Source organism: Marmota marmota, unplaced genomic scaffold, assembly GCF_001458135.2.
Source record: "Marmota marmota marmota unplaced genomic scaffold, marMar, whole genome shotgun sequence".
In the NCBI taxonomy this organism is placed as follows: domain Eukaryota; kingdom Metazoa; phylum Chordata; class Mammalia; order Rodentia; family Sciuridae; genus Marmota; species Marmota marmota.
The window spans coordinates 470232-485779 of NW_026000138.1; the positions used below are offsets into that span (position 1 = coordinate 470232).

The window sequence follows — 15548 nt, forward strand, 5'->3', positions numbered from 1 at the left end:
GCTCCCACCCGCCCCACGCCTCGCCCTCTGTGACCCCCGACCCAGGGGTCAGTGAAGGCAGCATCCAGCCTGGTGTCCCTGCCCCACACCGTCGCTGGCTGTGGCCTGTCCCTGTTGGGGGGCTTCCCCTGTGTGACTGTGTCACTATCTGTTGCCCGTTCTCTCATTGGTGGACTTGTGTGGTCCCTGCTGCCCGGCTGTTCTCAGTAAGGCTACTCTGAGGGGGACCGTCTTTGGTGGCCGTGAGGGTGCCTGGAGGTACCATCGCGGGTCGTTCAGTGTCCCCATGGAGACTGTGCCAGGTCCCCCCAGCTCCGGAGGAGCCTGGGGCTGCTGCACCCCCGGCCCTTCAGTCCAGCCATCCTGTGCAGGCCCAGGGTCCCAGCAGGCGCTGAGGGACATCCCCCGCCACCAGGCGCCTGGGGCTGGTGGGCGGCTTAGGACATCTGGGGACCCAGCCTCCTACCCTCTGCCCCACCAGCCTCTGGGTGTGGTCTCCATCCTCGGGGCACCTGTGGTCCCTGGTGGCTGCTCTGTCATGACTAATGCTGGGCGGCAGGAAGGGGACCGGCCCCCAGACGCATGGGAGTTCTGGTATGGATGGTGCCAGGGGGTCAAGTGGAGTGATGGGGGGGCCACTTTGCAAAGGAGGGCTTTGTTTTGGTTTCTTCTTTTTGTCTGTTTTCCCACTGTGGTGGCTGGTCTCCAAGCCTGGGCAGAACCCAGCCTGCCGTCCACGCCTTGCCCGGAGGTGAGGAGGCTCAGAAAGGTCTCCTCGAGCAGGGGCTTCACCTGCATGGCCACCTTGGGGAGGCAGCTCCTGCTGGGGCAACGGCCGAGCAGAGGCCAGAGCTCAGGGCCACAGCGAGGCCAGCGTGGCTGGACAGAGGGAGCCACAGACGGGAGACGGAGCTGAGAGGGCGGCTATGGGAGCGCAGTTGTGCAAGACCCATGGGTCACTGCCAGGAATTCGGGAGCCACAGAGGGGCTGAGCAGGAGGACACCCTCTGGCTTGTGTCGAAAGGGTGATTCTGGGGGAGCCTGGGGTGGGGGGAAGCAGTGGAGACGGCTGCCCATGTCCAAGTAGTGGAGAGGAGGGGGCAGGTCCAAGGCCTGTGGGCAGGAGGCCGGTGAGACCTGGAGCCAGGGGAGGGGTGGGGGGTGGTGACTAACCGGCTTGGGCGACGAGTTCTGGGACGTGTGTGGGTTTCTGAGAAAGATTTTTTTAATTCTTCTTACCTTTGCCCTTCAAAAGCAAAAGAAATTAGAGCATTAGTCAAAGGCGTGGTGTCCCCAAGGCTCAGACTGGTCCTCTCTGCTCATTCTTCCCGCTGGCCACGGCTGAGCCCTGGGAGCCCTGGGATCTGTGTGTGGCTGGTGACCAACAGGAGCAGGCAGGATCTGTCCTGTCCCAGATCTGGGCCTCCAAGGTCAGCATGGCTCCTGGGCCAGGGTGTGTGGTCACTCTGGAGTCCTCTTCCTGTTATCCCTGGAGGGGGAGTTGGCCTGTGTATTGACCGCCTGCGTCAATGATTGACTGTGCGACTCCCACGCACCCGAGCTGGGGAGGCCCAGGAGAGGTGGGGACCCTGGCCTGACAGGGACGCAGAACCTGGGGCCTGGTCTTCCCTGCACCTCTGGCCTCAGCGAGGCCTTTGGCCTCCGAACCTCCGTGTCCACACCTGTGAATTGGGCCGCTGACCCTTTAGTGAGCTGGCCTGGGCAGAGTGCGTTCTGACCCGTCTGTGCTGGGGAGGGTCCATGAGGTCCTCTGCGCCCCTCTGGTCCCCAGCGTCTCAGGGGCAGGACCCGTGTCTTTCATCTTTGTGTCTTTAGATCTCACGACGCCTGGCAGGGCGTGAGGGATGTGCGGTGGACGAACTGGGCTCCTGATGACATCAGACCAGGGTCCTTGGGGGCTTTATTCAGGAGGTGGCCCCTGGGGACTGGGGCTTGGCTCCAGGGCACAGCAGGAGGGCAGAGGCTGGCTGGAGAGGGTGGCGTTTGGCGTGGAGAGCCGAGGTGGGCCTTGGACTGGCCGGAGTGGCGGGAGCCCACTGGTAGTTTCTGCCAGACGTCAAGCGCCACCTGTGTGCGCACTGTAGCCTGCCCCTCGGCCTTCACAGCCACCTTGTCCCCACCCACCCCTGCTCCCCGCCCAGCCAGCCCGTCTGTTTTCGGTCTCGTAGACTTGCCTGTTGGGGCCGTCCCTCCAGCGGGGTCAGGCAGAGTGGCCCGTCTGTAGCTGTCTGAGCACCGTGCGTCCAGGGCTGGTCTCGGGGCGGTGGGTGTCCATGTCTGTGCCTGGATCCCTGGGGACGCATCTTGTTTCTCCTCTCCTTTGCTCTCTGGACATCTGAGTTGTCCCTTTTGGCTACTGCGAGCAGAGCTGTGGGGACCTTGGTGAGCGTGGTCATGAGAGGGCAGGGTCTTCAGTTCTTTCCAGGGCCCTCCTGGGGGTGGCGGGGTATGTGGCAATCTGGTGCCCTGGTGGCAAGCTCTGCCGGCCCCGGCGTCCTCAGCAGCATCCCGCAGGAGGCCGGGTTCCCATCTGCCCGGCCTCGCCCATCCTCCTTCATTCCCAGTTTTTAAAAACCGATTCCATCCTGTGGGTGGGAAGTGGCCTCTCTGGGACCCTGATCTGCGTCTCTGCGGGGCACCTTGCAGGGGCTCCCTGGCCGCTTGTGTCATCTGTGCAGAATCATCTGCTGGGTCCTGGCCTGTCCGCAGTAGATCTTTTATATTTACAAAGATCACATTATGGTTCCTGGACTATCTTGCGAGGCGTGGCCTGGACGTGGAAGGCCACGCTTATCCCAAGGACATAGCACTGTCAGCTTTCCACACAGCACACAGCTCTGGTGACCAGCGTCCAGACCAGGAAATGGGGTTTGCTCCTGAAGAGCCCTCTTGCCGCTCCCCACACCAGACGGCCATTCTCTTTTTTTCAATCCTTGTTTTGAGACAGGGTCTCCATAGCTGCTCAGGTTGGCCTTGAACTTGCAACCCTCCACCTCCGCCTGCTGAGTCCCGGGGATCCCAGGTGTGGCCTCCGCGCCCACGACCCAGGGCGATTCTTACTGGGCCTCTCTGTCCGTCTGTGCTGGGCCTCAGTCCTCACCCGCTGCCTTGGTGTCACCTTCTTTTCACGCGATGTGACTGTGTTATGTTTTAAAGGTAGCCATGACACCTGCCCTTTGCTTTTACCCCCAATGTTCTGGATGCAGTGGACACGGCAGGTCGTGGGTGTGCCAGGGACAGCAGTGCACTTGGGTATGGCACAGTCAGACACGGCTCCCACATGTTGAGTGTGCAACTCGATGAACTTAGGACTGCTTTATTCAGAAAAGCTCCAAACTGAGGAAGCAAGTGGGTGGGTGGACAGCTGGGTCACTGTGGAGCCCTGGTGGCCAGAAGGAGAGGAAGCAGGAAAGACGCACGTGGGGACATCAAGCTGGCCAGAGGCGCTGACGCAGAGCAGAGCGTGCTGCGCGAGGAGCTGTGTGGGGCCCTCGGGTCTCTGCTGGTTTCAGAAGCAGAACATTTTTGACACATGTGGAGACTTCATGCGAAGATTTGGATCAGCAGATCTCAAACAGCAGATCTCAAACTCGTGGGGGCTAGGGGCTGGAGGGACTGGGGAGTGACTCCTGCTGGGGACGGAGAGGAGAGAATGTTCTGGAAGTAGGCAGTGGTGAAGGCTGCACTGCTCTGGGTTTGCTGAGTCACGGCACCGTGCCCTCCATGTGGGCGGGGGACACGGCACAGATCCTAATAAAGCCGTTAAAAACACCAGTGTCACGTTTTCAAGCCTCATCTTTCGTGTTTGTCCTTCTCAGGGGACAATTTGATTCTTTTTTCCTTGGTGCTGGGGATTGAACCCAGGGGCACTCACCACTGAGCCACATCCCCAGCCCCTTTATATTTTATTTAGAGACGGAGTCTCACTGAGAAGCTTAGAGCCTCACTAAATTGCTGAGGCTGGCTTTGAACTCATGATCCTCCTGCCTCAGCCTCCCAAGCCACTGGGATTGCACTTTACCCTGCACAGACTTGGGATTACAGGCGTGCGCCACTGCGCCCGGCTTGACGAGTTTTATCTCAGGTGTGTACCTCACCTGTGTGGCCTCCACAATCAAGATCTAGGACATTCCATCTCCCAGTGCCTGTGTGCAGTCCTGGCCCCTGGCGACCACTGGTCTGGTGTCTGTCTCTCTGTTTTTTTTTTTCTGTTTTCCAGAATGTCAGACGAACACACAGTGTGTGGTTTTTGCGTCTGGTCTCTTCCCACTTGGGGTAATGCGTTGGGGGCTCACCATGTTATGGCACGCGCTGGTAGTCGGATCCTTTTTATTGCTGGGTGGGTTCTGTCGTCTCAGGGTGTGGTGGTTTTTCTGCTGACGGGTATTTGGGTCACTTCCATACATCATCATTTTAAATACATACTGTCACTGAGGGACATTTAGGACGGTTCTGTGTCAGAGGCGGCTCAGACTTTGCCCGGGCTGTGTCCTTTGCTGGGGACTCCCTCCCACTCTAGCTGGCAAAGCCTGACTTGTGTTTTAATACCCAGCCCAGGTGTCCCCTCCTCCCCACAGCCTTTCTGCCTTCTCTCTGCAAAGGACTTGAAGGGCCTGTTGGGTTGGAGGGGGGGAGTGGCATCCATCAGGACGTGCCTGCCATTCTCTCCCATCTCCAGGGAGGTGATCTTTGGCCTGGGGAGGGGGGACCAGGACAGTACCACAGAACCAGCCCTGTTTGGCAAGAGCCCGTGTCTGTGCTCCCCGAACTGCTATCTAATCAGCTGCCTGGCCCAGGTGTCCCTGGTTCACTGTGACTGAGAGGAGAGCATCCTGCTGGTCAGAAGCAGGGCAAAGTCCGTACCCAACCCAGAGTGCCGGTGTGCAGAGCGGTTACCTCAGGCCAGGGGACAACATGGCTCACCTTCTGGATGCCGGGGGCTCGGTGGACCCTCTCCTGGGCACTTTACCTGCACAGACTCGTCCAAGCCCACAGCAGCCCACGGGTGGATGGTGACCTTATGCGCGTTGTAGGGTTGAGGAAACAGAGAGGGATGGTGACTTGCTCACGGCCATCAAGTCAGAGGGGTGAGCCAGGCCTGTACCCTGCCTGCAGGAAGTGCCAAATGAGTGGGCTGGGGCCCTGGAGCCCCTTCTGTGGGAGAGATGGACCAGTGGCTATCTGGTGACTTCTTGTTTCAGCCTGTTTGACTCCAGGACCAGTTTGAGCAGGCCCAGGGATCAGGCAAGCTGGGCCCCCGGGGTTCTCAAGGCTTCTCCGCCTCCTCAAGAAGCTGGGCTAGGGAGGAGGCGGGTGGGGGGCTGGTGCGCCTGGTTTTCAAATGGCTTTATTGAGGGGTCACTGACATAGAAGGCGTGTGTGTCGAGCGTATCCGATGTGTCACAGGCACGCCCGCCAGCACATCACGGCACCAAGCACGTCCCCCCTCCCAGATCCCCTCTGTCCTTCAGTGCTGCGGACACAGGATTGTGACCTGTGCTCGTGAGGACTTCTCCAGGGCCCTGGGCTCTCTTTGTCTTTTCAAGCCCTCTAAGGAGCTAGAAGTCACAGTCATGCTGTTCTTCTGTCAGAAGTGGACACTGGGATGGCTCGGTGTGTCTGAGGAGCTGGGCACTGTCCAGTGACTGGTTTAGCACAGGGCCTGGGGCTGAAGGGTTTCCACTGCCCAGGGCACCTGCAGAGGGGGCACGAGGTGGGAGGATGATGCAGGGTCCCCTCGTGTGGCTGTGGGCAGGTGGGACTGAGACCTCCTGGGGGGCTGAGTCCCTGCCTGGGCTGCTTCTCTGGGCCACAGTGGGTAGTTCCACCAGCCATGCCAGGGGAGAGTGCAGTGGCCTGGCACAGGACCCCCAGGGGGGGTTCTTGCTGCTGTCAGTGCCCAGCCCTCCCCTCCCCTGAGTGTCCCTGGGCACTGGATGCCCAGTTTATTGGGGCAGCCCTGCAGGGGACAGCACAGGGGCAGACATGGTTAGCAATGGACACTTAGAGGATCCCGGTCTTCTCAGGAGAGCCCTCCAGGCTAGACTTCATGGCATTGGAGGAAGCCATCATCACCCACGTGCCGCAAAGGCCCACTAGCGGAGCTATGGCCATGGTGTCGCGGCCCTGCTGTACAGAAGGAGATTCAGACCCACGCTCTACTTCCTCCAGGGGACACGTGACCGGGTCTGGACTGCGGGCTCTGGCCTTCTGCCTCCTCGGGGCCTTTGCCTGTGGATTAGGGTTGGGGACTGTGGGAGCAGATGTCCTTGTCCTGGAAGGCTGTGTTCAAAGACTGTGGGAGGTGATGCAAGCTGCCCTGGCTGCCTGGCTTTGTGACACATTGGGCTGCATCTGATAGGCCTGCTGCTGGGCAGAGATAGAGATTACAGGCCAGGTGCACTGCTGGCCTCTTTTCTTCAGCCCTTTAGGACAATTTGGTATTTTTGCCAAGCATCAGGAATCAGTTTTCATAAAAACTTCCATATTTTGGGCTTTTCATGGACTTCTCTGCTCTCACCTCCTGCCTTCTCCCCTCAAATGCTGGCTCCTGTCTCAGAGCTTTGCACCAGCTGTAGTTGCTGGAGCACCCTCACCCCTGGGTTCGTGTCCCCCACTACCTTGGTTCTTATTTGGGATTTGGCTTGTGTATTTGTACATTTCAGTCCCTGGTGACTGTCTGGAGTCCCACCCTCTCCCCTCCCCGTGCTTTCTCTGGGCTCCGTCACAGCACCTCTCTGGCCCAGGGGTCAACGCCTGCCTTGCCGGCTGGGGAGGGGCTGTCTTGCTTGCGCGCCCACCCCAGCTCCAAGTCGAGAGTGGAGGAGGTGCTGGGCCAGGCGGAGCCCCGCCACCCTCTCCNACTGCTGCCCCCAGCCCCCCCGGCAGCCCCCCCGCAGCCCCGCTGCAGCCCCTGGCCCCTCTGCAGCCCCCCAGACCCTGGTAGGATCGGGCCGCCCCGTGGCTGCTCCAGCCCCTCCTGCCCATGCAGGACCCTCCTGACCGCCCGCCTTCCCACCCACAGAACGTGCGCATCGACCCCAGCAGCCTTTCCTTCAGCATGTGGAAGGAGATCCCCGTGCCCTTCTACCTGTCTGTCTACTTCTTCGAGGTGCTCAACCCCGAGGAGATCCTGAAGGGCGGGAAGCCGGAGGTGCAGGAGCGTGGGCCCTACGTGTACAGGTGAGGAGGGCGGGGCCTCGGGGTGGGGCGGGGCCTCTGATGGATGGGCGTGGCCTCTGAAGCATGGGGAGGGGCCTGCAGGGCTGCAGCGGGCCGCTGTGGTGGGCAGGGCCTCAGAAGAATGGGGCGGGGCGGGGCCCCATTCTCAGAAGTTGGGGCAGGGCTCAGGGATGGGGGGCCTCAGAGGGTGGGCTCAGATGAGTGGGGCGGGGCCTCAGGGACAGGGTAGGGCTGCTTGCTGAGCGCAGACTGGTTCTGCAGCAGGCTGGGCGCACAGAGGAAGCTGCGTGCTGGCTAGTTCTTCATGGAGTTGGTAGGCAGGGCCTATGAATGACACACGCACGCACCCAGAGCAGCCCAAAGCGAGCACCTCCATCCCAACCCCGTGTGCGGTGGAGGACAGGGAGGGCCAGCAGGAGATGGGACCAGCATTTGTAGCTCGTGCTGACCCAGTGCCTGGGTTGTGCCTTTGCTCTCTGGCCTTGCTTGTACCTGGCTGTGGCCCCAGGGGTGACTTTAACCCGGAGCCTCAGTTTGTCCCAGTGCAGTCCAGGGATGAGGACGGCACATGGTGTCAGTGTCAGGCCATCCTGTGCTGCCCAAGTCAGGACAGAGGAGTTGCCATAAGACTCCTGAGATGTGGGGACACTTGCTAGGAGTGGCCACACCTTTTTATGAACTGTTTTACACAGAACCCTGTCTCCACACAGGAGCAGCGAGGCCAGTGGTGTGGGGATCCCAGGCTTGGCCGCCTGCCCTGCCTGAGCCTTGGACTGTTAATTGTGGCTGAGGGAGCCGGGCCCCCCGAGGAGTGGCTGGCTTCCCGGGCTGGGCAGGCAGAGTGTGTTCCCATTGGCTGGGGGCACAGTCTGGTTCTGAGGAGCCCAGGCTGGAAGCTCAAACGTGCCTGAGGTTTGGCAGTTGGGCACGCTGGCCAGGGCACAGCCCATGGCACATACAGGACCCACTGCAATGGCCAGAGCAGTTTCCAAGACGTGGGGGATGGCAGGAACATGGGGGTCCCATGTGACCCTCTGCCCTGCTCCATGCCTGGCTCTGCCTCAGGGAGCCTCTGCTGAAGTGCACTTGGAGCTGACCCTGGCTGGCCGCAGCTCACGCTTGCTCCTTGTGCCCATGACCTGCCTCAGGTGCATGTGCCAGGCACCATGCTGGTCCACTGTGGGAGCCGCAGAGGAGGCCTTCCGTGGTGGGAGCAAACCAGTGGGCAAGGTCAGGCTTTGGGCCTGCGTGGGAGGGTAACAGCTGGTGGGGTCTGGACTTGTTTCTGGGGGCAGACATCAGCAGCTGGGTCTGATGGCGGGTCAGGGACAACCTCTGCAAAGGGGGCATTTGCTGTAGCTGAGTGGCAGGAAGGGGTTCTGGGGGAGGAGGGTCCTGGGCAGAGTGTGTGCCAAGGCCCCGAGGCAGGGAAGGTGGCCTGCACTGCTGGAGTGCCGTGAACCAGGGCAGAGCGGAGGAGCCCAGGCCTGAGAAGGAGTGGGTGGGATGGCGAGGACCTCGGGCTGCCCTGGGAGCTTGGTGGGTCCTATAGGTGAAGGCAGGTGGGGTCACACAACGCATTCTCCTCTTTGGAGGGGTTGAGAGGTGAGACAGTACTGACCATGGCAGCTAGTGTTACGTGGTGCTCTGGGCACCGGGCGACGGTTTTGGTGGCTGTGCGTGTTTAGACCCACTTACCCTTCGCACAGCCTGATGAAGCAAGTCTCTCCTGCTCCGTACGCTGGAACACTGAGGCTCAGGGAGTCAGTGGTGAGGGCGGGGTCCAGCCCTGGCCCTCGGGCACATCCCCAGCCATGTGCTTCCTGCAGGCCTTGAAGGAGGGGCTGGCGTGGTCACCTGGTGGACACGGCTGCCAGGTGGAGGGAGGTGTCAGGATCGAGGTGCTTTCTGGAGGTGACTCAGATGAGGGTGAGGGCAAGCAGAGCCAGGCTGTGTGGACAAGGCCGTGCGTCCTGCAGTGGGCAGACAGTGGGGCGGACAGGCAGCAGCTGGCCATGCTCAGCTTTGGCGCTGTCTGGTCGGGAGGTGCCCCTCCCCAGGGAGTCAAGGTGGGTGCTGCTGGGGGCTGCGGGGAGCACCCTCCAGCGGCCGCTCTCCCTGCAGAGAATTCAGGCACAAGATCAACATCACCTTCAACAACAATGACACGGTGTCCTTCCGGGAGCACCGCAGCTTCCAGTTCCAGCCCGCCAAGTCCCAAGGCTCCGAGAGCGACTACATCGTCCTGCCCAACATCCTGGTCCTGGTGAGGCTGCTGGCCGGGGCCCTCTTCCCGGGAGCGTGCGGGCGCTGGCTGGAGGGGCACTAGGTACAGGTGGGAGAATAGGGTGCCCGGATCCGCACTGGCTCCTCCTCTGGCCAGCCTGCCCCTTGGGGTGGTCAAGGCCAGGGTCAAGGCCAGCAGAGGGGACCCACCACTCCCAGGCCCTCCTGGGCCTGGCTTCCCCCTGGCGGGGCCATGTGCAGCCCTGACGCGGTGTCCATCTCCGGGGTCTGCAGGGTGCTGCGATGATGATGGAGAACAGGCCCATGAGTCTGAAGCTGATGATGACCTTGGCGTTCAGCACCCTAGGGGAGCGAGCCTTCATGAACCGCACTGTGGGCGAGATCATGTGGGGCTACGACGACCCCCTCGTGAATCTCATCAACAAGTACTTCCCACACATGCTCCCCTTGAAGGGCAAGTTCGGGTTGTTTGCTGAGGTAAGTGTGACCCACGCAGCTTGGAAACCAGTGACTGGCTGAATTTGCAGCTGGCTGGGTAGAGACTGTGACGGATGAGTGTAAGCAAAATAGGGAATTTACTGACTCACGCAACTGAAAACTCTTGGGGGTGAGTTCAGGTACAGCTTGATCCAGGCTTAATGATGTGATTGGGGCTCACTTAGCTTAGGAAATTGGAGGCTTTGCTGGAAGAAATGGGAATGATTGCTGGGGAGACAGATCACCAGTGTCAACCCCAGCTCTGCTCTGAGCTGCCTCCTTTATCCTGATCTTGACCCCTGCTAACCTGATAGGGTCACTGATTGGGCTCCCCAGCCAAGATCAATCCAAGTAGCATTTGATCCCTGACCTCTGACAGCTGATGTTGGCCCTCTGGAAGTGGAATTCCGTGGGCTCCCTGGATGTGTCAGTCTCAGCCCTCTCTCTAGGCTCTGCTGTTCTGGTGTAGATTGGTGGGGTGGGGGGGACCCTGATGCTGAGCCTGGGTGTGTTTGTCCAGGTCGGCAGATTCTGGTCCTGTGGGTGAACGGGCAAGTTGGGGTAAGCAGCACGGTTCTGTAGAAGCATCCACACACCCCACAGGGCCTGGCAAGTGGAAGTTCTCGAATAGTCAGCAGCATAGCTACAATCTACGTTTGACCGTGTATAACGGAAACCTCAAAATAACGGTCTGGTGGTCAGCTGTTCAGTGCTGGTGTGGCTTTGGGGTCTCCAGTGTCCTGGAAGCCTTCTGCCACTCCTCTCTGCCATCCTGGGGATGCAGTTGCCATGCTCAGGATAATCTCTTGGCTCAAGGAGGTGGCTAGAGTGTCAGCTATCACATCCTTATTCCAGGCAACATGGCAGGAAGGAAGAGGTGGGGGGGCTGGAGGGAGAATTGAGGGTGAATCGCAAGACCCAGCTGTCTCCTGTGGGGAGGGGATAAACCAACTTCCTCTTGTTTTCCGTGGGCCAGAACCGAGTCGCGTGGCTGCACCAGCTGCAGGGAGCTGGGAGTGTAGCCTTCTGGGAATGTGGGTGCTTCCCTGAGACAGGCGTGGGTTGGAGATGAAGGAGAAAGCAGGGGTGGCTCTGGATAGGGCAGGCGGTCTCTAGTGTGCCTTGTCTGTCCTGATGCATGGTCAGCAGTGATGTTAACAGTCTCTGACACCTCATTGTCCCCTGGGCTGGCTCAAGCTGTTCTTTCCTCCAACAGCTCCGTCTGGGCAGGGACTTGACAGAGGCACAGCTCTTGGAGGCCAGGGTGGGAGAGAGCACTTCCAGACCCCAACTCTGTCTCTCTGAGCTGTGCACATCTTCATTCTGACCTGGAAACCTGCTTCTGGGGGGCACTGAACACCAGGGCCTGGCCTCACTCTCTAAAGGCTCCATAAACTCAGGATCAGCTAGGATCGACTGGGTTATGCTGCCTTGACAAGCAGCCCCAATGTCAGTGGCTTAAAGCAGCAAACACTGATTTCTTGGATTGTACTCTGTGTCCACTGTGTGTGACCAAGGGGCCTCCTGCTTGTGGTGGTCACTCAGGGACCCAGGTGAGGGAGGCCCAGAGTTGACACACACTTCTGTCACCATAGCTGTGGCAGAGAGCTGGGGAAGTGCCTGTGCCCAGTCCTTCAAGTGTCCACTGGCCGTGACATCAACTTTTGCTGCCCCTGGCCATGCTGTGTTTCAAGTGGGGTGATGGGGTGGGAGTGATCCTGCCATTCGCCTGGGCGGAGAGGGACCTCCCTGAGTTAGAAAGGAGAGCAGGTGACATTTCAGCTCTCGAAAACCAGTAGGGTGGACCTCCCAGAGGCCTAATTGGTTTCTCTTGACCCTAAGATGCAGGGGACGCAGCAGTGAGGGATCTCCCATCCGCCCCCTCCCCTGGGAGGTCCCTCACTGCTGGGGGTGCAGTTGGGGTGCAACTGGGGGTGGCTTGGCATCCGCCGTTCCCTGGGCCTTCACCCTGTCCGGAGGCTCAGGGAGGCTGTCCTCTACCACTGTCTGCAGATGAACAACTCGGACTCGGGGGTCTTCACGGTCTTCACAGGGGTCAAGGACTTCAGCAGAATTCACCTCGTGGACAAGTGGAATGGGCTGAGCAAGGTGAGGACCATGGGCAGCCCCAGCCTCAGGGGATGGCAGGACAGGAAGTGGCCTAGCCGGGTCCCTGGGGCCCCTTCTTAAAGCCTGGGCGGGGGCAGCTGTCCCCAGGAAGGACATACTCAGTGTGGGGGTATCACCCGTGGTGGGTGAAGGCTGTGCTGTGGAGGACACAGCCCTTGCTTTGCCTGATTCTTCATGTACAAGGAATGTTTTTGAAACATCTCCCCCGAAACACTAAAAATAAAACCAAGGCGTATATTGAACACACATTAAACTAACATGATACGTAACGTATATAATATCGCCCTTGATGCCCGAGGCCCTGCAGTCTCGGCTCTCCCTCCCAACCACAGAGGAACCCACGAGCCCATGGTGGCCGTTGGGGACAGTCTTCCTGACTGTTCCTCACCCCTCGCTTGCCTGTCCGGACCCAGAGAAACGTGATTTTCCTTCTTTGAACACAGTGGGTCATCTCCTGCTCCAGGTCCTGCAGCTTTGGCCTGTCCTCAGGGTACTTGACAACGATTGCAGAGTGCCTCTCCACCCACGAGTGGTCCCCTGGTGATTGCCGCAGAGACCTGGGTCCTGGGGACAGTCACCCCAGAAGGGCCTGGGTGGCGGGATAACCTTGGCTAATGAATGCCGTGAACGTCCTTTCTGATTTTTTTTTTTTTTTCAATCTACAACATGGGCGAGCACACGGGGGAAGGATTTCCAGTTGTCCAGAGGGTGGGGACTGAGTGGCTGGTTTGGGTCTGGGGGCCTTGCTCCCGGGAGAGTCTGGGCCACTCCCCATTAGGATCTTGAACGGCCGGCCACGTTCCTCCGTTTGCCTGTCTTTACGAGGCGTCTGTCCACTTCCACTGGGGCAGGGAGAGGTGGGGCGCGGGCACGTTGCACAGAGGATGTCACCGGGTCCCCAGCAGAGTTATGTGGTCAGCGTCTGTGAGGATGTGGTCGGCCCTGGGATTCTAGTGGCCGCGCCTGGGCTGGGGCCGGTGCAGTGTGCACCTTTGGAGTGCTTCCCGCGGCTGTCTGAATGGCCGGTCCAACCTCGCTCCTCACAGGTCAACTTCTGGCATTCGGATCAGTGCAACATGATCAATGGAACTTCCGGGCAAATGTGGGCGCCCTTCATGAACCCCGAGTCCTCGCTGGAGTTCTATAGCCCTGAGGCTTGCAGGTAACCCCGCTCCTCCGGCCCTGCGTCCCCGGCTCTGCAGCCGTCCAGCGGCCCCGGCTGTGGGCTGAGGACAGCTGTGGCCTCCCACGGTCCTTTTCCAGGTGTTGCCAGATCTGCTGGCCCGTTCCGGCCACTCTGGGAATTCACGAGGGCACCCTTGACTCTCTGCCTCCCCGTCACACCAAGGAGCCCTGTTCCGTACCGGGTGTGGGACGGGATGGCAGGAAGGACACAGTCCCTGTGCCCTGGGTGGTCACTTCCTGTCAGGGGACTCACAGAATGTCACAGTAGAGTGCTTTTGCTGGGCATGTGTGGCTGCTTTAAAAATAGAACCTCAGGGGGCTGGGGATGTGGCTCAAGCGGTAGCGCGCTCCACTGGCATGCGTGCAGCCCGGGTTCGATCCTCAGCACCACATACAAACAAAGATGTTGTGTCCGCCAAAAGCTAAAAAATAAATATTAAAAAAAAATTCTCTCTCTCTCTCTCTCTCTCCTCTCTCACTCTCTCTTTTAAAAAAACAAAATAGAACCTCAGGGCTGGGCTGGGGCTCAGCGGCAGAGCACTCGCTAGCCCAGGTAGGCTCTGGGTTCGATCCTCGACACTACATAAAAGTAAATAAAGGTACTGTGTCCACCTATAGCTAAAGAAATCTAAGAAAAAAAATAGAATTTTATTTTATTTTATTTTTGTGGGCTGGGTATTGCACCAAGGGCCTCGTGTGCTGGGCGAGCGCTGTACCCCTGAGCTACACCACAGCCCCCAATAGAACACGCTGCAGTACCCGGGACCCAGCCCAGTGGCGCTCTCCCCCAAGCTGCCCCTGCAGGCCTTTTTATTCTTTGAGACAGGGTCTTGCTCAGTGGTCCAGACTGGCCTCGAACTTGGGGTCCTCCTGCCGTAGACTTCTGAGTTGCTGGGATTGTAGGTGGAATGTTAGAGAAAAATTGCAAGAAAGTGCAAAATTGTAAGAACGCCCCGCTGGAATGTTAGAGAAAAATTGCAAGAAAGTGCGAGTTACCTGTCTACCCTTCCCCAGCGGTTGGCCAGCTCTCTGTCACTGCAACAAATGTGCCAGTTAATCACTCTGGAAAGGGAAGAAGTCTATTTTGGTCACAGTTGGGGAAACTGCAGTCCATGGAGGGTCAGCCCTGTGACGAGGCAGCACTGTGTGTGACAGAGCAGAACCCCCCCACCTCATGGCCCGGGGGCTAAAGAGAGAAAGAGGAAGAATCTGGGGTCCCAAGGTCAGGGCACACCCCCAATGGCCTGGAGACTCCCACTAGGCCCCGCCCCTTGAGGGTTCCAGCACCTCCCAGTAGCGCCACCTGGGGTCCACCTTAAGCACCGGGCGCTGACTGGACGGGTTCCAACCACAGCCCCAGGTGCCCCAGCTCTTTCTCTGCCACCCCAGCTGCTGTGCCATGTGCCACCTCCCCTTGGGTTATCTTCGCCCTCCACCACTGAGCGCAGGGTGCAGACCGCGTGCCCCTTGGCACCTGAGTACCCAGGGTGTTTTCTCAGAGAAGGGACATTCTGTTATCATCAGACCTCTGTTATCAAAACCAGGACCTTTTCCATGGACCAGGTGGGACTGGCTGACCTGGGGCCGTCCCGTGAACACAGGATGAGTCAGTTCTCGGCTTGGCTTTCCATCCACGGTTGGCTGAGCCCTCGGATGTGTGGCAGGGGCACTGATTTGTTTTTTGGTTTTTTTGGGGGTGGGGGGAGGGTACCAGGGATTGAACTCAGGGCCATCAACTCCTGAGCCACATCCCCAGCCCTATTTTGTGTTTATTTAGAGACAGGGTCCCACCGAGCTGCTTAGCACCTCGCTGTTGCTGAGGCTGGCTTTGGACTCACGATCCTCCTGCCTCAGCCTCCTGAGCCGCTGGAATGACAGGCGTGCACAATGGCGCCCGGCTTATATTCAGTTTTTGATTTAAAGCTTGTGTGGTTGTAGACAGTGGACTGGCCTGGTCAGGGAGGCCACACTGCATTTCCCTGGGCGAGAGGCCACTAGGTGTGGTCCCAGGAGGGAGCCGTTCAGGTGGGCAAGGTGGCTCCCTGGGGCGACCTGTGTCAGGTAGGGGGCAGCCAGGGGCTCTGGGGTCATCTGCCCCATCTGCCCCCTGCAGGTCCATGAAGCTCATCTACCAGGAGCCAGGGATGTTTGAGGGCATCCCCACCTATCGTTTCGTGGCCCCCAAAACCTTATTTGCCAACGGGTCAGTCTACCCACCCAACGAAGGCTTCTGCCCGTGCCTGGAGTCCGGCATTCAGAACGTCAGCACCTGCAGGTTCGGTAGGTGTCCTGGGTGGAGGGCAGGA

General features: G+C 59.5%; 1 protein-coding gene across 1 annotated transcript in view; it reads left to right on the top strand.

Moving 5' to 3' along the window:
* The window catches only part of Scarb1 (scavenger receptor class B member 1), a 54716-nt gene that overhangs the window by 19821 nt on the left and 19347 nt on the right, over positions 1 to 15548 (top strand). Inside the window, exons 2-7 of the mRNA XM_015502399.2 lie at positions 7046 to 7203; positions 9328 to 9469; positions 9724 to 9927; positions 11941 to 12036; positions 13104 to 13219; positions 15356 to 15522. Coding sequence (XP_015357885.1) covers positions 7046 to 7203; positions 9328 to 9469; positions 9724 to 9927; positions 11941 to 12036; positions 13104 to 13219; positions 15356 to 15522 — 883 coding nt within the window. The remainder of the gene's footprint in view (positions 1 to 7045; positions 7204 to 9327; positions 9470 to 9723; positions 9928 to 11940; positions 12037 to 13103; positions 13220 to 15355; positions 15523 to 15548) is intronic.